Source organism: Lithobates pipiens, unplaced genomic scaffold (genome assembly GCF_037356315.1).
Source record: "Lithobates pipiens isolate NorthernLeopardFrog02 unplaced genomic scaffold, aLitPip1_a1.2 Scaffold_27, whole genome shotgun sequence".
Classification (NCBI taxonomy): domain Eukaryota; kingdom Metazoa; phylum Chordata; class Amphibia; order Anura; family Ranidae; genus Lithobates; species Lithobates pipiens.
This window is the reverse complement of record NW_027507788.1, coordinates 84,045,631-84,070,578: the sequence shown is the minus strand read 5'-3', so window position 1 is coordinate 84,070,578 and position 24,948 is coordinate 84,045,631. Positions and strand designations below refer to the sequence as shown.

Below are 24,948 nucleotides of genomic sequence, written 5' to 3'. Positions count from 1 at the left end.
GCACCCAATCGAACGAGGCCTTACTCTTATGATGGTCCTCTGAAGAGTGATCCAAGGTAGATCACTCTTCAGATGGCATTTTGCAAGGGTTGAGGAGGCGTTATGTTGTCACCTCACAGCCTGTTTTAAGCTCACACTGCCATGGTTGTTGCATGTGCCCATTCACTTGAATGGGTCGCATTCGACAGGAGTGACTGCCTGACAAATGAGATGGAGGGGGGGGGGAGTGTTATGTCCCCTCCCCAACACCTGTTTTGAGCCTGCACTGCATTGCGTGTGGTTGTGGTTGCTCCTCCGTTCACTTGAAATAGTCACGTTCAGCGGGCAGCACTGCCTGCCAAATGTAAGAGGGGGGGGCGGTAATTGTTGCTGCACCACAACCAGTGTTGCCAACTGTCAGTATTTTTACTGGCAGCCAATAAAAAATGGGCACTTTTCTCCTGCCCGTAAATGCCAGTGACAGGAAAAGATTGCCAGTAAAAAATGTGGCTTTGGCGTTTGCCATGTGCAGCTCTGGTCCAGAGCCAACTGAGACCATCCGAGTGCCTGCTACAGTGTGTTCAGGTGGCGCCGGTGGGGGGGTGAGTCTGGCGGAAGCAGTGCCTGAGAATGTCGTGCAATGTCATAGTGGAAGGGAGCCAAGGCGGAGCCTCATGTGCGTGCCTGCAGGATGGGAGCAATGCAAGCCAGGAGAGGGACTGTCAGCGCTGTTTGGACTGAAGAGGTCACCTGGTGTGGAGAGAGACTCACCATGACTCAGGAGGGGACGTGTTGTATCGGTGATATGTGCTGTTGCACCCTACTGTCAGTGTCACTGTGAGAGTCATTTCATGTGTGTATTCCTGTCCATTCTAATTTCATGTCCTCCCTCCCATTTGGTTGGAAAAAGCTCTGATGGTTTTCCTGATGGAATTCCGATGGGATTTTACTCAAGCTGTCTTGCATACACACGGTCACACAGTCTCTGAACATTCGACTGTCAAGAACGCCGTGACATACAACACTACGACGAGCCAAGAAACTAAGTTCAATGCTTCCGAGCATGTTTCCAATTGTTTCTGAGCATGCGTATGAATTTTGCGCGTCGGAATTTATACAGACAATCAGAATTTCTGATCAGAACTTTTTCCGACCAAAAAATTGAGAACATGCTCAATCTTTTGCTACACTGAAATTTATACTGAAATTTGCACTTAAAACTGCAATTTTGTACCTTTTTGAAATTTTTGGAAATGTCAGTAAAAGCTTAGCTATGCCAGTAAATTGTGGGTGTTGTGTAGATTTCAATCTGATAGGTCGGCAACACTAATTTCAATGCACACGGACGGTGAGAAGCTGAAATCTGCAGGGAAAAAATTCTGGGTCTCTGGGAGCAGGTGCCGTGTACAGGCCGCCATATAACGGAATAGCTGTGCGCGGCTGTACTCTTGTGGACGGTGACACTACGTATTTCTGAACAACAGACTTCCACAGTCAGGAAATACATTGTATGCCCGCCATGTTCATCCATTGACATGCATGGTGGGCTGTGTCTTGTACACCCGAAAATTTTACACCCAGCATATTTTCATCTTCTGCTATCCATGTACATGAGGCCGAACATGCGCCGTGGCATGCTGTGATGCAATAAAACATGGAAAGTTTGTTCTTTCACCATTTAGGCGCATCGTCACTCCATTCAAACGGTAATGGGAGCGTTCTGCTGTGAATGGGCCCCAAATGATGTTATATCGATTCAATGCCAACACAAGCTGAATGCACCTGACAGGAATCTGCAGGCTGTGACCAGCACACACGAGCTCTACAGTCAGTCAGGAATATCACACAGGCTTTGATTAACCCCTTGCCGACCAGCCGCCATTGTTATACGGCGGCAGGTCGGCACGTTCCCGCGACCGGTAGCTATACGTTGGCTCCTTTAACCACTTCCCGACCGGCGCATGCCGATGTACATCGGCAGAATGGCATGGACAGGCAAATGGGCGTACAGGTACGTCCCTTTAAATTTGCAGCCATGCCATCGTGTGCGTGCCAGTCGGAACCTCCGTGAGTCAGGTCGCGAGTCCCGCGGACTCGATCGCCGTGGGGATACCCGTGATTGACTCACGGAGAGGAAGAATGGGGAGATTCTACAGTAAACAAGCATCTCCCCGTTCTGCCTAGCAACAGTGTCACTGATCTTTGGTCCCTGTGATTGGAGCAGAGATCAGTGATGTGTAAAACACAGCCACACCCCCCACAGTTAGCAACCCGCCCCTAGGACACACTTAACCCCTACACTGCCACCTGGTGGTGAACCCCTTCACTGCCAGTGTCATTTACACAGGAATCACTGCATTTCTATAACACTGATTGCTGTATAAATGACAATGGTCCCAAAAATATGTCAAAAATGCCCGATGTGTCCGCCATAATGTCGCAGTCACAATATAAAATCGCTGATTGCTGCCATTACTAGTAAAAAAAAAAAATGAATACAAGTGCTATAAAACTATCCCCTATTTTGTAAACACTATAACTTTTGCACAAACCAATCAATAAACGCTTTTGCAATTTTTTACCAAAAATATGTTGAAGAATACATAGCGCCTAAACTGAGGGAAAAAAATGTTTTTTATATATTTTTGAGGGATATTTATTATAGCAAAAAAGAATGCGTTTTTTTCAAAATTGTCGCTTTTTTTGTGTTTATAGCGCAAAAAATAAAAGTGCAAGGGTGATCAAATACCACCAAAAGAAAGCTCTATGTGTGGGGAAAAGGACGTGAATTTTGTTGGGGTACAGCGTCACACAACCGCGCAATTGTGTTAAAGCGATGCAGTGACGTGTCACAAAAAATGCTCTGCTCATTGAGCAGCCAAATCTTCTGGGGCTGAAGTGGTTAATGGAATTCTCAGAAAGATCATCACAGACAGCTCAGTGTGAAGTCCCGCCATCACTATTCACTGTATTTACTATGACTAGGACCTCTGTCAGTCCTCCCATCCCCCTCCTTCCCCGCCGCAGTCCTCATACTGCAATCCTCTCTAGCACAAAGCCAGCCTGCTATATATACAGCACTGCGCTACTGGCGCCTACCACTTCACCTCTGCCGGGGGGGACCCAGCTCACCTGCGCCCTCGTGTGGACGCTCGCTGCAGGTTCCTCCCACCGTCGGCTGGCAACACCACGTTCACGCCTCCCCCTTTGTTGCCAAGCGACGGCTTCGTGCAGCGCTGGCGTCCTTTCCCGGCGTGCACCGGGCACATGATGGCGGCCGTGTGCTGTGTGATGAAGATAATAATGGAGGAGAGGTGAAGAGGAGATGTGAGAGGGATGGAGGAGTCATCTGTCTTCCTTCTGTGCCTGACGGCCAGCAGCGGGGTGCCCCTGTATTGTCGCAGCAAGAGCAGCAGACAGGTAGGTAATCCCACAGAGTGCTGGATGGACTACAAATCCCAGCATGCTCTGGGGTTTCAAATGACAGCATGATCTTGGAACCTCTGCAGGACAGCCAGAGAGTAGCTTATTAAACGAGCATGCCCTGGGAGCCTCCAGGGGGGGACCACAAATCCCAGCATGCCTCGGGAGCCTCAGCAGGGGGAGGCACATATCCCAGCATGTCCTGGGAGCCTCCACAGGGGGCACCACAAATCCCAGCATGTCCTGGGAGCCTTCGTAGGGGACCACAAATCCCAGCATGACCTGGGAGCCTTCGCAGGGGACCACAAATCCCAGCATGACCTGGGAGCCTTCGCAGGGGACCACAAATCCCAGCATGACCTGGGAGCCTTCGCAGGGGACCACAAATCCCAGCATGACCTGGGAGCCTTCGCAGGGGACCACAAATCCCAGCAGGACCTGGGAGCCTTCGCAGGGGACCACAAATCCCAGCAGGACCTGGGAGCCTTCGCAGGGGACCACAAATCCCAGCATGACCTGGGAGCCTTCGCAGGGGACCACAAATCCCAGCATGTCCCTGGATTTTTGATGAATGGCTGCCATGCTGTACTTTTATTCAGTAGAGTCTGCTATCCAGTCATGACTACTAGAGCTGCACGATTCTGGCCAAAATGAGAATCACAATTTTTTTTTGCTTAGAATAAAAAGATCACGATTATCTTAAAATGTGTATATATATATTTTTTCCGATAATCGTGATCTTTTTATTCTAAGCAAAAAAAAATTGCGATTCTCATTATATATATATATATATATATATATATATATATATATATATATATATGTGTATATGTTTGGGGGTTCTAAGTAATTTTCTAACAACAAAAAAAAAAGGTTTAGTGTTTAAGTGGTTTAAACTTTTTTCACTTACACACAAAGTCTATTCCATTGACAAATTGTTACAATGTAAAACTGCCCCACTAGCAGCCGAATACCGCTGCTAAAAATAGCGGTGTTTTACCGTGGACACCGCTCCCGCCCCAGTGTGAAAGGGGCCTAAAAGCAGGGTAGGACTGTAACTAACAATTATTATTTTCATAATTGATTAATTGGCCGATTTATTTTTTTGATCGGATTAAATCATAAAAAAAAAATGAATATGCTATTCCTCACAGGAACACCAATGATGGGGCACTATTCCTCTCGGCAACACCAATGATGGGGCACTATTCCTCCCGGCAACACCAATGATGGGGCACTATTCCTCCCGGCAACACCAATGATGGGGCACTATTCCTCCCGGCAACACCAATGATGGGGCACTATTCCTCCCGGCAACACCAATGATGGGGCACTATTCCTCCCGGCAACACCAATGATGGGGCACTATTCCTGAGAATATCGGGGGGGGGGGGGGCTGACGTCCAGTGAGGACGAGAGATGTGGACATGCCTGGTCACATGAGCGCCGCTGTATTCTCATGAGAATACAGCAGCGCTGCCAGCTTGTATACAAGAAAAAGAACTGTTGCTCCAGGTGTATAAAGATAAGGCTGATTGGAGTATCTTGCAGAGTGCTAACCCCGGCCCGCCTCCCTGGAAAATTGGAGACAAGAAAAAATTAGCTGCAAATCCAGAACTTCTGGTTGCCTTTTATCTGCTTCACAAAGATAATACCAAAGACATCAAACTGTGGTCACGTAGACGCGTTTCACACGTACTTCTTGTGCTTAATCATTACAAGCCGCCGGCTCGTACGCGGGACTAGCAGGCAGGAAGGTGTAAGTAATCGATAATGAAAATTGACAACGATTTTCATTCTTGATTATCATCTATTTTATCGATTAATCGTTTCAGCCCTAAAGCAGGGCTTGACAAATTTTCTTTGAATTTAGAAGCTAGCTAAAAAAGTTAAGCGCGAGGGTTTTTTTTTTTTTTTTAACTGTTTGCCTACTGGTTACTTTGACTCCTACCTGTCCAGGCCAATTTTCAGCTTTCGGTGCTGTCACACTTTGAAAATTGTGCGGTCGTGTAGCACTGTACCCTTATGAAATTTGTTCTCAGTTTTTCTTCTCACAAATAGAGCTTTCTTTTAGGGGTATTTAATTACCACTGGGTTTGTAATTTTTTGCTAAATTCATGAAAAGACTGGAAAATTTGAAAGAAAGCCCTTTTCTTTATTTATGTTACAACATTTTTGCAAATATGTAATTTTTCTGCACTGACAGCCCTGATAGCTTGCTGCATTGGCTCCAGACTGCCCAGGGGGTATCAGGCTGCCGGGCTGCTCAGACCCGACTCGGAGCTACAGTTGGAGCCCGTCCGTGGGGAGCTGAAGCACCTGGGGGGGGGTCCCCTGTGAGGGGGTGTCCTGCTCGGGGTTATTGCTGAGCCCGTTCAGTGCCGGTGTCCTGTCGGATAGTGTCCCCCGTCGGATAGTGTCCGCTGTGTACTGCGCATGCTCAGTACACAGGACAACCACATTCCGAAAATAGCCGAAGATGAACGGTGCCTACACCGTGAGTCCAGGTTCTAGCCCCACCATCCAAGTGGACATAGAGTTAGAATAAAAAGAGCCAAGTGCAGCCCTATGTCCACTTGGATGGTGGGGTCTTCTGCTCTGTGCTGCACCTGCACATGGACTGCTACAATGGCTGCATGGGGCATCACCATTTCTACGGGCAACAAGTTTCGATGGGATGGCCAGCATACTGTATTTTACATTTGGTTCACCTTTTTTATTTTTTTCATGAAATGGTGAATTTACTGAAGTCTATCTAATTCTGCTAGTCCATCTAACCCTCCCCTCACCCAGTGTAGACATGGAGATGTGTTACTAGCCAGAGCGCCCGGTGAAAACAGAGGGGAAAAAGCCTAAAAAAAAAATAAGTGAAATGAATGCAGCCATCACATCTAATCGATAATCTGCAATATATAAAACGTTTGTTTTTGAGTTTAATACCACTCAAATTGTAATTGCACAAGTTGTGATTGGCTTAGGTGAAGTGATGGGCAGTCGGTGTTATGGTCTCTACCTCAGCCAATCACAGAAAACGTTGTATTCATTGATAAAAATATGCCGCAGGAAAGACTTTCTTTCTGGGTGCAGCAGGGAAGTGTGTAGGAAAAGACGGCTCAGCTTACTGTGTGCAGCATAAGCTACCATAATGTATAACATCCTCCACAGAGGCCGGACCGTTCTGTAACCAAACTGGCCCAAAAAAAAAAATCTTCAAAGTGACAGGAAACTTAACGTTCTGATTTAAAGCCCATTTCCAGGCAAAATTAAAGTGGAGCTATGTTCAGCAGTTGTTCAGTAGGGATGAGCTCAGGCTCATCCTTACTCTTCAGCCCAATTGGTTACGGGTCAATCCACACCAGTTTTAATTGGCTGGCCCGAGGTGACACCACTCCCGCACATGCATGGGAGTTCAGTCAGCTTGGTATTGCCAAAATTTTACACCGAGCTGCACATGCATGGACAGTCAGGTAAGAAAACCTTAATGCAGAAGAGACAGCGTATTTCTTTTCTATATTAAAAATCCTGGCTGTCCACAACTTTTTTAAATTTATTTTTTTATTATTAAAGTCTCCACTTTAAAAGGCATTTAAAGTGATATTAAACTCAAAACCAAAAATGTATTCTATTGCAGCTTACCAATCATTAGACGTGGTGGCTGCATTCGTTTTCTTTCCTTTGCCTTCCCCCCTGTTTTTATCTGGGGAGTTGGCCAGTAACACACCACCTGTATTAGGCTGCTTTCACACTGGGGCGGTATTCAGGCGTTACAGCGCTAAAAATAGCGCCTGTGTAACGCCTGAAAAAAACCGGCCCCTTTAACTCCAGTGTGAAAGCCGGAGGGCTTTCACACTGGAGCGATGCGCTGGCAGGACGGTGAAAAAAGTCCTGCTAGCCGCATCTTTGCAGCGGTGAAGGAGCGGTGTATTCACCGCTCCTATACCGCTCCTACCCATTGAAATCAATGGGACACCGCGGCAATACCGCCGGCAAAGCGCCGCTGCAGCGGCGCTTTGCGGGCGGGTTTAACCCCTTTTCGGCCGCTAGCGGGGGTTAAAACCACCCCGCTAGCGCCCGCACACCGCCGCTAAAACGACGGTAAAGCGCCGCTAAAAATAGCGGCGCTTTACCGCCGACGCTGCTCCCGACCCAGTGTGAAAGCAGCCTTAGAGTACCCCCACTCTGGAGGAATAAGAACAGGAGGCACAGCGACAGCAGCATTGTCAGTCTGGGAAGAGGGTAGTGTTAGATGTACTAGCAAATTTAGACACAGTAACAAATTGAAGCCAAACTCCAGCTCACACTTTATAATCAGTTACATCATTTTTTTCCATTTGGGATAAAGGTTTTATATGAATAGATAAAAGCTGATCATTTCAATCACTCCTGCCAATGTTAAGCTGTTTGTCTCATCCATGTAAACTGATACGTTCTGCTAGAGAGCTTGTGCTGTGCAAAACTGTAGCAGATGGAAACCTGGAGAATAGCTTTAAATGGACTCCCACTTTTCATGCTATCTTTGTTTTCCAGCTGACTTTCTCAGTGATTGGATCACTCAATGGCGTGCACATGTTTGCAAATAACCAAGATGTGTTGCTAACTTCTACACGTACAGAGAACAGCAGAGTGCTCTGGAGAACCTTCCATGACAGGTGAGTGGCAGGCAACAGTGACATTGCTTGTAATGTCCGATTAAGAAAAAAACATTCAAGAGGCACTGGGACTTTGGGAATTCATACAAAGTAGCGAGAGGCAAAAACATTTGGCTTGCTCACTGGCTCAGGTTAGGCTCACAACAGACAGAACTACCCTCCTGCAACGCTGCATCCTGGCCTAGGCCGACAAGGCCCAGGCCTAGGGTAGCACTTTGCAGGGGGCAGCACAAAATGAGTCCCCGCCGGCTTGTGCTACACTGTTAGTGTAGTGCCAGTTTTATGGGCTGAGGGGCAAATTAGTCCAGAGCCCACATAAAGCAGCCGCACTGCTTCTGGTATGCAGGCGGCTGGCATTCCGCAACTGTGGGGGAGGGGGGCTTCTAATTTTGACTGTCCTATCATCCTGGACCACAAACCTTCCTCACTGTGCTATGTTTTCTGCTTCACCATGGGCATGGTTATATCTTCTTAGTCCTCTCCATAAAATTATCAGAAATGTGTGCTCAAAGTACATCTATAGGCAAAATTTTTTTCTTTTTTTTTCATTGTGAATACAGTAAGAAAGGGTTATAACCCTTATGGTTTTATTTTTTATTTTACCATCCCTGTCCCATTGCAGAGATAGCCCTTCAATTCCTGCCCCATAGCCAAACAGGAAGTGAGGGGAAATCTATGCAAATTAAGGTACTCCCCCCCCCCCCCCAGGCCCTGAGAACTAGTGTCCCCACTTGAAAATTTGAGGGCGGGTCTTAAACAGCAAGGGGTGTGGCCTTAACAGATAAGGGTGGGCCATATTTAAATTAGGGGGTACACAAGTTTATTCAGGCCTAGGGCAGCACAAAACCTAAATGCACTACTGCCTTCCTGTGGTTACCTAACGGTTACCAGAAAAAAACCATCCAGACCAAAGGAAAAAATAGTCCACATTCATCAATCATTTGTACTAAAAAAAAAGAAGCCAATATGCTTTGGGGTCTAAGGAACTTCCCCTTTATCAGGACTCAAAATGGAGCTTTCCTGTGTAAATCTGTGCAGGGAAGCTGATTGCTGGATCAGGAGAGTTATTGGTAAGATCATGATTGTTTATGCAGATACTGCTGGTCTGAACCCTCCTGATCCAGAAATTGGCTTCCCTACACATATTCACATAGGAAGGTTCTACCATTCAAGGTTCTTATTAGAACTGTGGCCCATGTGAAGGGGGGAGTTTCTTAGACCCTCAAAATACATTGGCTGTTTTTTAGTACTGACTAATAAATGAATTTGGACTTTATTACTTGTAATGTGTCTATTGGTTATTCTTCTCTTGTGATAATACATCTTAAAGTGGAACGCCAGTGGTAAAGTACATACAGGCTCTAAAAGGAGCAGTCAGCAGGCGTTCCTGATGTTTGCACAGCTACCTCCAGGTGCATGACTTGAAAGAATGTATTGGGGAAAATAGCCTAAAGTGGAACTAAAGTCTTCATTTCAAAAACTTTGAGCAGGCGGGCTCTTTATTGCAGAACAGACATTCACTGTGGTTGACTTACTAAACCAGGAAAGTGCAAAATCTGGTGCAGCTGTGCACATGGTAGCCAATCTTATTCTAACTTCAGCTTGTTTCATGAAACCTTGCCAAAAAAGTTGATTGGTTCCCTTGGGGTTGATTTAGTAAAACTGGAGCGTTCAAAATCGGGTGCAGCTCTGCAAATCAGCTTCCAGTTTTTTTTTTTTTGTTTTTTGTTTGTCAAGGCTGTTTTGAACAAGCTGAACTTAGAAGCTGGCTACCATGCACAGCTGCACCAGATTTTGCACTTTTCTGTTTTAGTAAATAAGGCTGGGTTCACATTGCTGCGGCAGCGAGAACCGGATGTGATTCGCACTGCACTGCAGTGCAAATCACATCCGATCTCTGTGTGATGCGAGTTCAGCCATACAGATAGTATGGCTGAATTCGCATCGCACCTGCCGCAAACTCGCACGGGACCCTTTTTTTGGTCCGCAGCAGAATCGGATCGCATGGGTGTTCACACAATGCGATCCGATTCCTGTCCGAGTTTGCAGATCGCACTGCGATATGCGAACTGATCTGGGGGTGTCATTAAGGTTTCACTGACACTCCCAGCAGTCCGCATAGGGCAGTGTGAACTGCCGGCGGGAGGCATGCGATGCGGAAACCCGCCGCGGATTCGCGGCGTTCCCGCATCGCTTCAGTGTGAACCCAGCCTTAACCCCAATGTCTTTTCTGCAATTAAAAAAAACCTGCCTTCCTGCTCACAGTTTATGTACACTGAGCTATGCAAGTCAGTTTACATTCTGGGACAGATCCTGTGTATCAAGATGACTAAACTCGTATGCCCTGTACACACCGTCGGAATTTGTGATGGAAAATGTGCGATCTGATCGTGTTTTCGGAAAATCCGATCGTGTGTGGGCTCCACTGGACTTTTTCCGTTGCAATTTCCGACACACAAAGTTTGAGAGCAGGATCTAAAATTTTCCGACAACAAAATCCGATCGTTTAAATTTTGATCGTGTGTAGACAATTCCGATGGACAAAGTGGCACGCATGCTCAGAATAAATTAAGAGACTACATCTATTGGCCTGTTTATAGTCCCGTCGTATGTGGTGTACGTCACCGCATTCTTGACAATCGGAAATTCCGACAACTTTGTCCGACCGTGTTTGTGCAAGACAAGTTTGGCAAAAAATCTGATGGATTTTGCTGTCAGAATGTCCGACCGTGTGTAGAGGGCATTACACTTGTGCAGGAGTGAAGTCATCCCACGCCGGCCAATAAAGACACCATCTTCTTAGGCCTGGCACCAGAAAAAGCTGTGTAGAAGATGCTGGTGGGGGATGTTGGAACGTTGGAGGAAAAGTTATGTATTGCTGACTGTAGTTCCGCTTTTAAAGATCAATTCCAGGTATGGATATTTTTAACATGACATTGGTTGGTTCAGCTTGGACAAATGTAACTGCATATATCATATCTGTCTGATTCCTGTAGAAGCTCTAAATCACTGTAATAAACACGGCTATTCCAGTGATCTCAACTAGCTTCCAAGTCTTGTGCCGAGTAGCTGCCCTGCTACATTGTGAACACACAAAAATACTTTTTCATAGGGGCATCATTCAGAGAACATGTCCTAATTTTTTCAATGGATGCAAATCATTCTTTGATTGGACAAGGTGCTCTGGTGACATCAGAATCTTCACCACTCCAATCAAAGAACACTTTGCATTCCTTGAGAAAATGAGAAATGTTCTTTTGAATGGTGCCACACGAGTGACCCCTTTTGTTCAAGAAGCAGTAGGGCAGCCACTCAGCATGGGACCTGAAAGCTAGTGGAGATCATTGTAGTAGTAGCAGTGTCAGCAGGGGTGGACTGACAACTCATGGGGCCCTGGGCAATAGGAGATTATGGGGCCCCCAGGCAATCTGACGTTATGGGGCCACACAGTATACACAAACACACAGTATACACAGACAGGTTTCTATTAGCTGAGAAGGTACTGGAGAGGTGGGGCAGCTATAATCTCAGGATTTTTAGACCAAAAGGATGTCGGTAAGGGACATTTCAGAGACAGATGTAAAAAAAACAACAGATTTTTACATACTTTCCCTGGTTTTGAGGCTGGCAACCCTGATGGGGGGGCCCCCTAGTGGCACGGGGCCCTTGGGCAGTGGCCGAGTGGCCCAATGGTCAGTCCGCCCCTGAGTGTCAGTGATTTCCAGCTTCCAGGGGGACTGCCCCGATATGGTAAATCTAACAATATCCATAATTCAAATTCATCTTTAAAATAATACTAAAGCCTTTATTTTTTGCAATTTTTACTGCTGAGATTAAGCCTTGCTAGTCCCCTTTGCGCTGACCCCACTTTCCTGTTTCAGGGTGGTTTCTTGCAGGCTCCCATGATTAGACTACAGGGCAAATTGCAGGCGGTGCTTATGCTGTCTTACACAGGAAGCTTGAGAGGATGTGTTGTCACTCTTCTGCTTCTACTCCAAGGGAGTGAGAATTGACAGCCGCTTCCAAGGCACTGTTGCAGAGACACTGTCAATTGCTGGGTTTGGAGGAGGAGCAGCAGCATATCTTGTATATGCAGGCTGGTCTGCCTGTGCATGAGGGCCCCCATATCGAGCAAATTTTATGAGTGCCAAGACACATGTGTACTGGCACAAAGAATGATGGGACATGCAGTCCCAAGATTTACAGCAAGTGAGGATATGACTGCGCGCTTCACCACACTGAAGTTCTGGAAAGAGGCTGTAAACACACAAAAAAGTGCTTCTGAACTTTGTAGAAAGACATTGCTTATTCCCCTATGTTAAAGTGTTGCTAAACCCACAACAGTAAAATCAGTCTGTATATGCAGTAAGGCATGCTTGTTATACTCACTGTGGAACCTAAGGGGTTAATCCTGTGCATTTTATAAAAAGGCTGTTTGATCCTGTCTTCTCTGATCCTCTCCTTCTTCCACAGTCCCTAATCCATTCTGATTAGTACAGAGTATTGAAGGCACCCTGCACATGCTCTGTTTGGTGTGTTTTCCTAGAGTGTGTGTTTTTTATTTTTGTGGTGGGCGCTTGCGATCAGCATAGGGCCAATCAGCACTATCCAGATGGAGGGTTAGGGATCCTGCAGCCTCATATGACAGTCAGAGTAGAATAAAAACTCCTCTTACAAGCCAGACACTGATGGATGTCATAATTCTTTTATATACTGCTTATGACAAAGGGGAGTTAGCAGTTTATATTTACAAAAATAATTGCATTTCAATGTTTTGTGTACTGTTGGAGACCAGATATAGTGAATGCAGGTTCTGGGTTTGGTAACACTTTCATGCACGCTATACCAAAGTGGCGCTGTTAAAAGGCAGGGCTTTAGTAGTACTTTAATACACATGAGTAATTATTGCTTTCCACTGTGGTTTTTAAAAATGGAACTCCAGGCATATTAATAACTATATAAACGAAATGCTGTGCTGTGTGGCTGTGCAAAAAAAGCATCCTTTAGCAAATGAAACCATTAGTCTGTGCCATTTGTTTTACATTAACGTAATGTTGCTGGGAGTGTCTTAGCAACATCCTAGGAACAAAGCAGGATGGGGAGATGCCATTTATAGGAGTTTTTCGATCAGGCTTGGGGGGGGGGGGGGGGTACATAAATGGTCTACACCAATAGCAGGAGCAGGCTACATTTCAGAAGTGGTGAACTAGGTGAACAGTGTTAGTACAGCAGTGGACAGTGTGAATAGGGCAGAGGAGGGTGTCAGTAGGGCAGAGTGACACTGTCAGTAGAGCAGTTTACTATGGTTCAATTATGAATGAACACAGTGATTGATACAGATAACCCACCGTCTTCATTCAGAAAAGGAATGGGACCTGTAAACTACATACAGTACAGTAAATGACATCTTCAAACATCCCCCAGAGCAGCCATTGGGAGAGGAGAGGAGGGAAGCTGGCAGTGCTGCAGAGGGAAACAAGAGGAGCACATGGGGTGCCAGGCAGCCGAAAAAAGGAAAAACGAGGACAGGAGGCGTGAGAGGGCAGCATTTACTGGTACCTATCCTCCTGCAGTCGCTGACTGTCCTAAAAGAGGTATGGACTGCAGAGAGAGATATAATTTTTCCCCTGTACAAATCATTAGTAATACCTCATCTGGAATATGCAGTTCAGTTTTGGGCACCAGTTCAAAAAACGGATATCAGGGAACTGGAGAAAGTGCAGAGAAGGGAAACCAAACTGATAAGAGGCATGGAGGAACTGAATCTATTCCCTCTTGAGAAGAGGAGATTAAGGGGGAATATGATCAACATGTACAGATACATTTGTGGTCCATTTTAGGCCCCTTTCACAGTGCGGGCGTCTGCGGTAAAGCGCTGCTATTTTTAGTGGCAATTTACCGTCGTTTTAGCGGCAGTATGCGGGTTAAAACCGCCCGCAAAGTGGCCGCTGCAGCGGCGCTTTTCCGGCGGTATAGCCGCGCTGCCCCATTGACTTCACCGCTCCAAAGATGCGACTAGCATGACTTTTTTCACCTTCCTGCCAGCGCACCGCTCCAGTGTGAAAGCAAAGATGAAAACCATTAGAAATACAGAGGTGCTGCTCCAAATCAGCTTTTGGAACACAGAGGCAAGCCTATTGTCGTCCCCCCTGTCTGCTTTTATACTCCATCAGCTCTGCAAACCCCGTGGACCGGATTGAGACATGGATATATCCCTATTTAATTTACATGCCTAAATCACTCTGACCTTTGTGAGTAGCCATGTTTTTTATTTTTATGTTTTTTATTTTAATAAATACTTTATCTTTTATACTGCACTTAGTCTGGCGCACCTTCTCCCTGTTCTTTGTGTTTTCAAATTCTTTAGAGAGCTCTGCTTCTCCTCTCAAGACCGTTGCTGCCGACGGTGCTTCCCCTATATTATTACAAATGCTATTGTTATTGACATTTTAAAATACTCATACTCAAATAGAGACTATACAGTGACTGATTCTTTGCGCCATCTGATCCCAAATATCTCTCCAAGGGCTTATAAGTGTTAGGGCAATTAGTGGTAGACCCCCTAACCCCCCCCCCCCAAATAAAGGTTTAACCCTTTCACCCCCTGTCACCAGTGTTACTAATCGATCATTTTTCTGATCGCCGTATAAGTGTCACGGGTGATGCTAGTTAGCCTGTTAGTTATTTAGGTTCACCGTCAGCTTTTTATAGCGTCAGGTATCCCCATATACTACATAATAAAGGTTTTATTTAACCCCCCGATTGCTCCTTTGTTAACCCTTCCACCAGTGATCACCATATAAGTGTTACGGGTGACGCTGTGTTTTTTTTTTTTTTTTTCCTTTTTTATACCCAATTTTTTTTCCTTTTTTATACCCAATAAAAGTTTAACCCCCTGATCACCCGGTGGGTGATATCAGTTAGGTTTTAGGGTCTGTGTCCCCAGGCAGCGTCAGATTAGTGCAAGTACCGCTAACACCCACGCACGCAGCATACGCCTCCCTTAGCGGTATAGTGTCTGAACGGATCAATATCTGATCAGATCTATACTAGCACCCCCAGTAGTTTAGGCTTCCCAAAAAACGCAGTGTTAGTGGGATCAGCCCAGATACCTGCTAGCACCTGCGTTTTGCCCCTTCGCCCAGCCCACTCAAGTGCAGTATCGATTCATCACTGTCACTTTGAAAACACTAAACGTGTAACTGCAGCGCTCAGAGTCAGGCCTGATCCCTGCGATCGCTAACAATTTTTTTTGGTAGCATTTGATACAGTTGCTGACAGCCTAGGAGCTTTTTTTACCTGTGAGTCTTCACTACTGTACCAGCAAATTTAGAGCCCAAAATGGCAAATCGAAGGTACACTAGTGAAGAGGCCTACACATTTCTGAGCATGACAGATGGTGAAGAGGAAGTCGCTCATCTGTCATATTCAGGCTCAGAATATGATCCTGTAGACGACAGCGGCTCCATGACAGATAGCTCTGATGACGCAGTTGTGGTCCCTGCCATGGTCAGGCGTACCAGACCCCAATCTTCTTCTGCTGTTGTTGAGGTGCAAGAACCGCAGGGCTCTCGTATGGAGCAGAAAAGTACTAGCGCCGCTCATCCTTCTGGTGAACTGGCAAGCACCAGCGGCCTAGTACACCCTGGTCATAAATCCAGCACTGCAGTATCACGTAGTGACGTGGCGAGTCCCATAAGTGCAGTTCCAGCTGGCAAGCTGGCAAGCACAAGTAGCGTCCCGCAGCCACCAAGAAGACAAAGACAGGCCCGTCGTGCCCATAGTGCCCTTCCTGCAGAATTTGCCAATCCTAATTGGGAACCCAGCACTTCTGCAGCACATGTACGTCACTTGATTTTTATTCACTGTTTTTCATGGAAGATGTCTGTAGATTTATTGTGGACCAAATTAATTTGTATGCTGGTCAATTCATTGCCGCTAATCCCCAGTCCTCCCTTGCCAGAGATTGGAAAACCAATTACGGTTTCCGAATTTAAGACCCTTCTGGGCCTATTCCTCGACATGGGCATAGTTAAAATGAGTACATTGCGGTCATATTGGTCCACTGGCCCAATTTACCATATGCCCGTGTTCTCTGCCTCCATGCATTTCAACAACAATGAACTCTGTCGTCCTCGTGGAGACCCTGGATACGATCGGCTCTACAAAATTTGGCCCCTCGTAAACCACTTCAACCAACGTTTTGCCACCTTGTTTACTCCCCATAAAGTTGTCTGCGTTGATAAGTCCCTGATTAAGTTTTCTGGCCGCTTTTCTTTAAAACAGTATCTTCCCAGCTAGCGTGCCAGATACGGGGTCAAGATGTATAAGTTCTGTGACAGGGCCACAGGCTATGCTGTACATATAGTTTTATGATTTACGATGGAAGAGATAGTCGCATAGAGCCACCGAACTGCCCAGATTACATAAGAATGGGGTACCATTTGTATGTGGACAATTTATTACATGAGCGTACCACTTTTTAGTCACAGTGCGATCTAATAGTGGGGGCTTTCCCCAGCGGCTTATAGATTCCCGTCTTAGGTTGGGGGAGAGAGCCTGCTTCAAGTGTATTAACTCGCTCGCTGTGAAGTGGAGGGATAATAACAATGTTTTAGTTCTGTCCATCCTTCATGCAGACACGAGGGGCCAAGTTTCTACGGCAACTGGTGTTGTGGAGAAATTCCTGTGTCCACGAATATAACCAAAATATGGGAGGGGTGGACCTCAACGACCAGTTGTTGGTTTCTTACCTAGTTGCCCATAAGGCCATACACTGGTACAAAAAAGTGTCTGTATACTTATTTTAGTTGGCTTTGCTGAACGCTCATGTGCTGTACAGAGCTTCAGGACAGACTGGATCCTTCCTTAACCACTTGGGTACCGCGCTATTGCCGAATGACGGCATTAGCGCGGACCTAGATTTCCGGGACGACGTCTATTGACGTCGTCCCGGTTACGAGCGGCCTGCGCGCCCCCTGAGGGGCGCGCGCGGCGCGCTCTGTGATCGGCGAGTCCGTGAGACTCGCCTGATCACCGATCCGTGTAAGGGGTCGGGATCGACCCCTTATCACGTGATCAGCTGTCAGCCAATGACAGCTGATCATGTGATAGAACGGAGCCGGTAATCGGCTATTAGAGAAAAAAAAAAAGCAGATCACCGGCGGCCGTGATCGGGACATCAGTCCCGATCACGGCCAGCAATGCAAGGCACCACATGCCACCTGCCAGTGCCCACCTGCCTCCCGCAGTGCCATCCTGAAGTATAACTAAAAGTAAAAGTAAGTGCCCCCCGTCTGTGCCCATAGTGCCCACAGTGCCACCCACAGTGCCACCCACAGTGCCACCCAATCTGCCTCAAAGGTGCTGCACCCCAGTGCCGCCCATCAGTGCCCAGCAGTGCCCAGCAGTGCCGCCCATCAGTGCCCAGCAGTGCCGCCCATCAGTGCCCATCAGAGCCACCTATCAGAGCCACCTATCAGAGCCACCTATCAGTGCCCATCAGTCCCATCTATCTGTGGTACCTATCAGTGCCCATCCGTGCCACCCATCCGTGCCACTTATCCGTGCCACCCATCCGTGCCATCTTATCTGTGCCCATCTTTGCCCATCAGTGCCGCCTTATCTGTGCCCATCGGTGCCGCCTTATCTGTGCCTATTAGTGCCGCCTTAACTATGCCTATCAGTGCCCACCAGTGCAGCCCATCAGTGCCCACCAATGCAGCCCATCAGTGCCCACCAATGCAGCCCATCAGTGCCCACCAATGCAGCCTATCAGTGCCGCCTTATCAGCGCACTTCAATGAAGGAGAAAAATGACCCGTTTGCAAAATTTTATAACAAACTATTAAAACATGATTGATTTTTTTGCATCTTTTTTTGTTTGTTTAGCAAAAAATAAAACTCTGAGCTGTAACTAAATACCACCAAAAGAAAGCTCTATTTGTGGGAAAAAAATGATAAAAATTTCATTTGGGTACAGTGTTGTATGCCCGCGCAATTGTCATTCAAAGTGCATCAGCGCTGAAAGCTGAAAATTGGTCTGGGACTGAGGGGGGTTTAAGTGCCCAGTAAGCAAGTGGTTAAATTCCAGGAAGAGATCGTCAGAGCCCTTCTGTTTCCAGACGGTGCTCCACCTCATCTTCCCAACAATCCAAATGCAGTAAGCCGGCTGCATGAGAGGCATTTTCTGTATGTCCTCCCGCGTATCCCTACCCAACGAACCCCCCAAAGAAGATGTGTCTGTAGCAAGCGCGTATATAGGCGTAACACCCCTCTATTATTGTCCCTCCTGTCCTGACAATCATGGTCTTTGCATTGGTGAATGTTTTGAACGCTACCATACGCTAGTGGAGTATTAGCGTAGGACACACTTTCACAGGGTCTCCCAAGATGCCATCGCATTTTGAGAGACCTGAACCGTTGGTTACAAATAAAAGTGTAAAAAAAGAAATAAAAAACAAAAAACAAAAAAAACATAAAAATATATAAATAAATAAATAAAATCAGTCTGGTGTCATATGTAAACAGCAATTGCACCATGCATGTGAGGTACCCCCGCGAAGATCAGATCAATGGCAGTAATTCTAGCAGTAGACCTCCTTTAAATCTAAAGTGGTAACCTGTAAAGGCTTTTAAAAATGTGTGTAGTTTTTCGCCGCTACACGTTTGTGCGCAGTTTTAAATCATGTCATGTTTGGTATCCATATACTCGGCCTAAGATCATCTTTCATCAAACATTTGGGCAATATAGTGTGTTTTTAGTGCATTAAAATAAAAAATGTGTTTTTTTTTTTTTTTCCAAAAAAAATGCATGTGAAAAATCGCTGCGCAAATACTGGGTGTGAAGGGGAAAAATGAAACGCCCACCATTTTAATCGGTAGGGCATTTACTTTAAAAAAAATATGTTTGGGGGTTCAAAGATAATCTTCTTGCAAAAAAAATATATTTTTTTTCATGTAAACAAAAAGTGTCAGAAAGGGCTTTGTCTTCAAGTGGTTAGAAGAGTGGATGATGTGTGACAAAAGCTTCTAAATGTTCTGCATAAAATGCCAAAACAGTTCAAAACCCCCCCCCCAAATGACCCCATTTTGGAAAGTAGACACCCCAAGCTATTTGCTGAGAGGCATGTCGAGTCCATGGAATATTTTAAATTTTGACACAAGTTGCGGGAAAAAGACAAATTCTCTTTTTCTCTTTTTTTTTTCACACAAAGTTGCCACTAAACGATATATTGCTCAAACATGCCATGGGTATATGTGAAATTACATCCCAAAATATATTGTGCTGCTTCTCCTGAGTACGGGGATACCACATGTGAGACTTTTTCGGGGTCCCGAACCACCTTCAGGCTTTCTAACGGTGTACATCACTGTCAATCACAGTTTCGGAGGCCATGGAATGCCCAGATGGCACAATCCTCCACCCCCCCCCCCCCCCACACCCCATGACCCCATTTTGGAAAGTAGACCCCCCCAATCTATTTTCTGAGAGCTATGGTGAGTATTTTTCAGACCTCAGCTTTTGTCACAAAGTTTTGAAAAAAGGAAAACAAAATGTCTTCTTTTTTAAAAACAAATGAGAGCTGCAAAATGCTTACCATGCTTCTCAGCAAATAGCTTGGAGCGTCTACTTTCCAAAATGTGGGGTGTGGCATCTTGGCATTTTATGGCCTTCAAAACTGATAGGTAGTGAGGAGTGAAATCAAAACTTTACACCCTTAGAAATCCTGAAGACAGTGCTTGGTCTGGGGTCCCGTATAACCATGGCATGTGTGAGTAATATATCATTTCATGACAAGTTTTTGTAAAAAAAAAAAAAAAAAAAAAATTCTTGTCATTATTTAATCACTTGGGACAAAAAAATTTAATATTCAATGGGCTCAACATGCCTCTCAGCAATTTCCTTGGGGTGTCTACTTTCCAAAATGGGGTCATTTGGGGGGGTTTGTACTGCCCTGCCATTGTAGCACAAACAATGAGATGGGCAGTCATAAACTAAAAGCTGTGAAAATTCCAGAAAATGTACTCTAGTTTGTAGACGCTATAACTTTTGCGCAAACCAATAAATATACGCTTATTGAAGTTTTTTATTACCAAAGACATGTGGTTGAATACACTTTGGCCTAAATGTATGACTAAAATTGCGTTTATTACATTTTTCTTATAACAAAAAGTAGAAAATGGCTTATTTTATTTTTATTTTTTTCCACTTATATCACAAAAAATAAAAGTTGCAGAGGCAATCAAATACCATCAAAAGAAAGCTCTATTTGTGTGAACAAAATTTTGTTTGGGTACAGCATTGCATGACTGCGCAATTACCAGTTAAGCAGAGCAGTGCCAAATTTTAAAAAGTCCTCTGGTCTTTAGGCAGCCAAACGGTCCGGGGCTTAAGTGGTTAAGAAAGGCCTGTATTCTTTCCTATACGTACATAATATAACTGGGTACTGACCTTTTATAGGTAAAGTTGATCCAGGGAAAATCAGATTTTTGCCTCTCAGAATCAGGAAGGAATTGTTTCCCCTGCTATAGCAAATTGGAGCATGCTTTTCTGGGGGTTTTTCACCTTCCTCTGGATCAACTGTGGGTGAAGGATTGTGTATATGGTATTGTTTTTTTTTTTTTTTTTTTTTTCAACCTGACTATGAATGCTAGCGGGAGAGGAGGTTGGACTTGATGGACTTGTGTCTTTTTTTCAACCTCACCTACTATGAGAGGCAACTTTCAGTAGCTACAGGGGGATTACAGTAAATGCTGCCCCTCCTGTCCAAGTCCTGGGGGTCTGCAAGGAAAGATCGCGGTCTACTCATCATCTACCCACCATTGATGGGTTGCTAAACCCTGATCTATAGCAAGCGTATTATTTAACTTTGATCAAAGCTGCAGTTTGTTTTTATCTACAAGTGCCCCTTACCTGTGTAGGCATTTTTTATTTATTTTTTTTGCGAATGTGGACTAACCCAATAAAAATAAACTCCAAACTGTTATGTGACTATTGACTTGTACCATTTTATTGGTCAAATGTTGCAGCCCTCTTCATTATTCTCTGTATTCTCACTGAAAAAAAACCCACTGGTGCTCTGTGGCACTGAGAACCACATAAAAATAAGGATGATTCATTACCTACGTGAGGACAATTTGTACTATATAAACTTTCCTGGATGAATACACTTCACAAAGTGTATTTTGGATGAGTGCCTATTTTGAGCTATTTTTGTAGTGTTTACATTAATATAATTATTCGTACAATGTTCATGGGGTTTTTTTTTTTTTTAAATACTTGCTCTTCCACATTGTTCATGCAAAAACAGTAGAGATTTGTATATCGGCTGCTGAGGTCAAATCGAAAAGCATTATATTGGCTCTAACAGCTTAAAGTGATTTTAAACCTTTACACCTTCTTTTTTTTTTTTTTTTTTCTTTAATTACAAACATGATACCTACCTGCTCTGTGTAATGGTTTTGCACTTAGCAGCCCCAATCCTCCTTTTCTAGGGTCCCCCGCCTGTGCTCTTGGCTCCCCCCCCCCCCAGCAAGCTGCTGCCTAGGGGGGATATTTCCCTCCTGAGCTCCACTGCCTGTGTTCATAGACACAGACAGCAGAGATTTGCCCCGCCCCCAACTCCCTTGTCCTAGAATTTGATTGACAGCAGCAGGAGACACTGGCTTGCAATGTTCATGTGCTTGGGATTATAAGAGCCGTTACCCACCATCTGCCGACTGACAGCTGTGGGGAGGCTCTCCAGTCTCACAGTGAGCGGCCCCCCGTGTCCCTGGCACACGGTGCAACCCAGATCCCAGTAACGAGCCGATGAGGAGGTCCTTTAATCATGTGATCAGCTGTGTCCAATCATAAAAAAAATAAAATATATATATATATATACAGTGCCTTGCGAAAGTATTCGGCCCCCTTGAACCTTTCAACCTTTCGCCACATTTCAGGTTTTAAACATAAAGATATAAAATTTTTATTTTTTGTGAGGAATCACCAACAAGTGGGACACAATTGTGAAGTGGAACGAAATCTGTTGGATTTTTGAAACTTTTTTAACTAATAAAAAAATGAAAAGTGGGGCGTGTAAAATTATTCGGCCCCTTTACTTTCAGTGCAGCAAACTCACTCCAGAAGTTCAGCGAGGATCTCTGAATGATCCAATGTTGTCCTAAATGACTGATGGTGATAAATAGAATCCACCTGTGTGTAATCAAGTCTCTGTATAAATGCACCTGCTCTGTGATAGTCTCAGGGTTCTGTTGAAAGCGCAGAGAGCATCATGAAGACCAAGGAACACACCAGGCAGGTCCATAATACTGTTGTGGAGAAGTTTAAAGCTGGATTTGGAGACAAAAAGATTTCCCAAGCTTTAAACATCCCAAGGAGCACTGTGCAAGCGATCATTTTGAAATGGAAGGAGTATCAGACCACTGCAAATCTACCAAGACCTGTCCGTCCCTCTAAACTTTCAGCTCAGACAAGGAGAAGACTGATCACAGATGCAGCCAAGAGGCCCATGATCACTCTGGATGAACTGCAGAGAACTACAGCTGAGGTGGGAGAGTCTGTCCATAGGACAACAATCAGTCGTACACTGCACAAATCTGGCCTTTATGGAAGAGTGGCAAGAAGAAAGCCATTTCTCAAAGATATCCATAAAAAGTCTCGTCTAAAGTTTGCCACAAGCCACCTGGGAGACACACCAAACATGTGGAAGAAGGTGCTCTGGTCAGATGAAACCTAAATCGAACTTTTTGCCCACAATGCAAAACGATATGTTTGGCGTAAAAGCAACACAGCTCATCACCCTCAACACACCATCCCCACTGTCAAACATGGTGGTGGCAGCATCATGGTTTGGGCCGGCTTTTCTTCAGCAGGGACAGGGAAGATGGTTAAAATTGAGGGGAAGATGGATGCAGCCAAATACAGGACCATTCTGGATGAAAACCTGTTGGAGTCTGCAAAAGACCTGAAACTGGGACGGAATTTATCTTCCAACAAGACCATGATCCCAAACATACAGCAAAATCTACAAAGGAATGGTTCACAAATAAACGTATCCAGGTGTTAGAATGGGCCAAGTCAAAGTCCAGACCTGAATCCAATCGAGAATCTGTGGAAAGAGCTGAAAAACTGCTGTTCACAAAACGCTCTCCATCCAGCCGCACTGAGCTCGAGCTGTTTTGCAAGGAAGAATGGGCAAGAAATTTCAGTCTCTCGATGTGCAAAACTGATAGAGACATACCCCAAGCGACTTGCAGCTGTAATCGTAGCAAAGGTGGCTCTACAAAGTATTAACGCAAGGGGGGCGAATAATTTTATATCTTTATGTTTGAAGCCTGAAATGTGGCAAAAGGTTGAAAAGTTCAAGGGGGCCGAATACTTTCGCAAGGCACTGTGTGTATATATATATATATATATATATATATATATATATATATATATATATATTATGATTGGACACAGCTGATCACATGATTAAAGAACCTCCTCATCGGCTCGTTACTGGGATCTGGGTTGCACCGTGTGCCAGGGACACGGGGGGCCGCCGATCACTGTGAGACTGGAGAGCCTCCCCACCACTGTCAGTCGGCACTGTATGTGTAATAAATATATATATAATTTATATTTATTATTATTATTTACGTTAAGCTATATATTAAAAAATGGAGATTATATACATTCCCCTTTTAAGCCTCTAAAAAACCTATAGGAGACCCTGCTATGCCCCCTTCAATGTTGCGCCACCTTTACCTGTTCGCAAGATTGTGGAAATTCAAGCTGTCACAAACAGTGAGCAGGCTCTTTATTGCAGAAGAGACATGCATTGTCTCCTTTGCAGTTAGATCCACCTATCTACCCCCCTCACCGTCTTCTCCAGCATGTAAACTGTGCCATGCATGCGCAGCTCCGCTTACACCGCCGGCCCGGATTATTGACTCCTGTGCATGCGCTGGAGTGTCATCCCGTGCCAGCCAATAAAAACAGTTAAAGACCAGTACATAGAGGAGGAGATACGCTTACTTCCACTTTAAGGCCCCATTCATACTTGCACTTGACTGTTTACGATCGATGTGGGAGGCTCCAGTGGGTTTCTTGCAATTAGCTGCAGGTGGGAAGCCCCATTGAAAGCAATGGGAGCCTGAGCGATCCGCACTATTCACAGGCCTCGCTTGTAATCACTCGGGCAATTGATGCATGGGTGATTACATGCAAATGGCATGAAATTTCTTTGACGCTATCAGGCTCCCTGTGACTTGCAACAAAAATGACAGGTGCCGCTCAAGGCTCCACCAGGTCCTCTTGCATGACAAACCGATAGGACTGCCAACAAGGGCAGAGCTCACCCCACCTTAAAACATCTAGTAGGGAAAGGAAGTGCTAAAAGCCGTACATCTCAGCAAAACACTATAAGGAAGGTGTATGACAACCTTAGCTTGGGCTTCAACCAGGCCGTGCCCTCCAACAGGTTTCACTCTGCCCCAGAGTTTAATCATGGGAAACTATCAGGCTTCTATTGCTTTCAATGGGGCTTCCTGTCTATAGCTTCCCTCAAGGAACACCGCTCAGTCTCCTGCAGCTATGGCCCCATGCAGAAGTGTGAATGAGGCTCAAATTTTGTTTAAAAGCTGAAGACTAGGTTATAGAGACTCTGTCAGGCCAAGAAGTTCAGGAGTGCGCTTTGTATAGAGTGCAGTCCCAGGGGTGCCCTATGCATAGATGCAGAGTTCAGGGGTATGCTATGTACAGAGTGCAGGGTTTAGGAGTGTTACAGAGTTCAGGAGTACGCTAGGTACAGAGTACAGGTTTCAGGAATGCATTACATACAGAGTGAAGAGTTTAAGATTACGCTATGTACAGAGCATAGTTTAGGAGTGCGCTATGTACAGATTGCAGT

At 45.3% G+C, this 24,948-nt stretch overlaps 1 protein-coding gene across 2 annotated transcripts in view; it reads left to right on the top strand.

The window, feature by feature from the left end:
* Positions 1-3,208: 3,208 nt before the first annotated feature.
* FUZ (fuzzy planar cell polarity protein) overlaps positions 3,209-24,948 on the top strand; it is a 137,630-nt gene continuing 115,890 nt past the window's right edge. The window contains exons 1-2 of one of the 2 annotated variants that reach the window (XM_077457143.1): positions 3,209-3,399; positions 7,930-8,051. In XM_077457143.1, coding sequence (XP_077313269.1) covers positions 3,316-3,399; positions 7,930-8,051 — 206 coding nt within the window. In that variant the 5' untranslated portion in view covers positions 3,209-3,315. The remainder of the gene's footprint in view (positions 3,400-7,929; positions 8,052-24,948) is intronic. The other variant, XM_077457142.1, reaches the window with a different exon arrangement.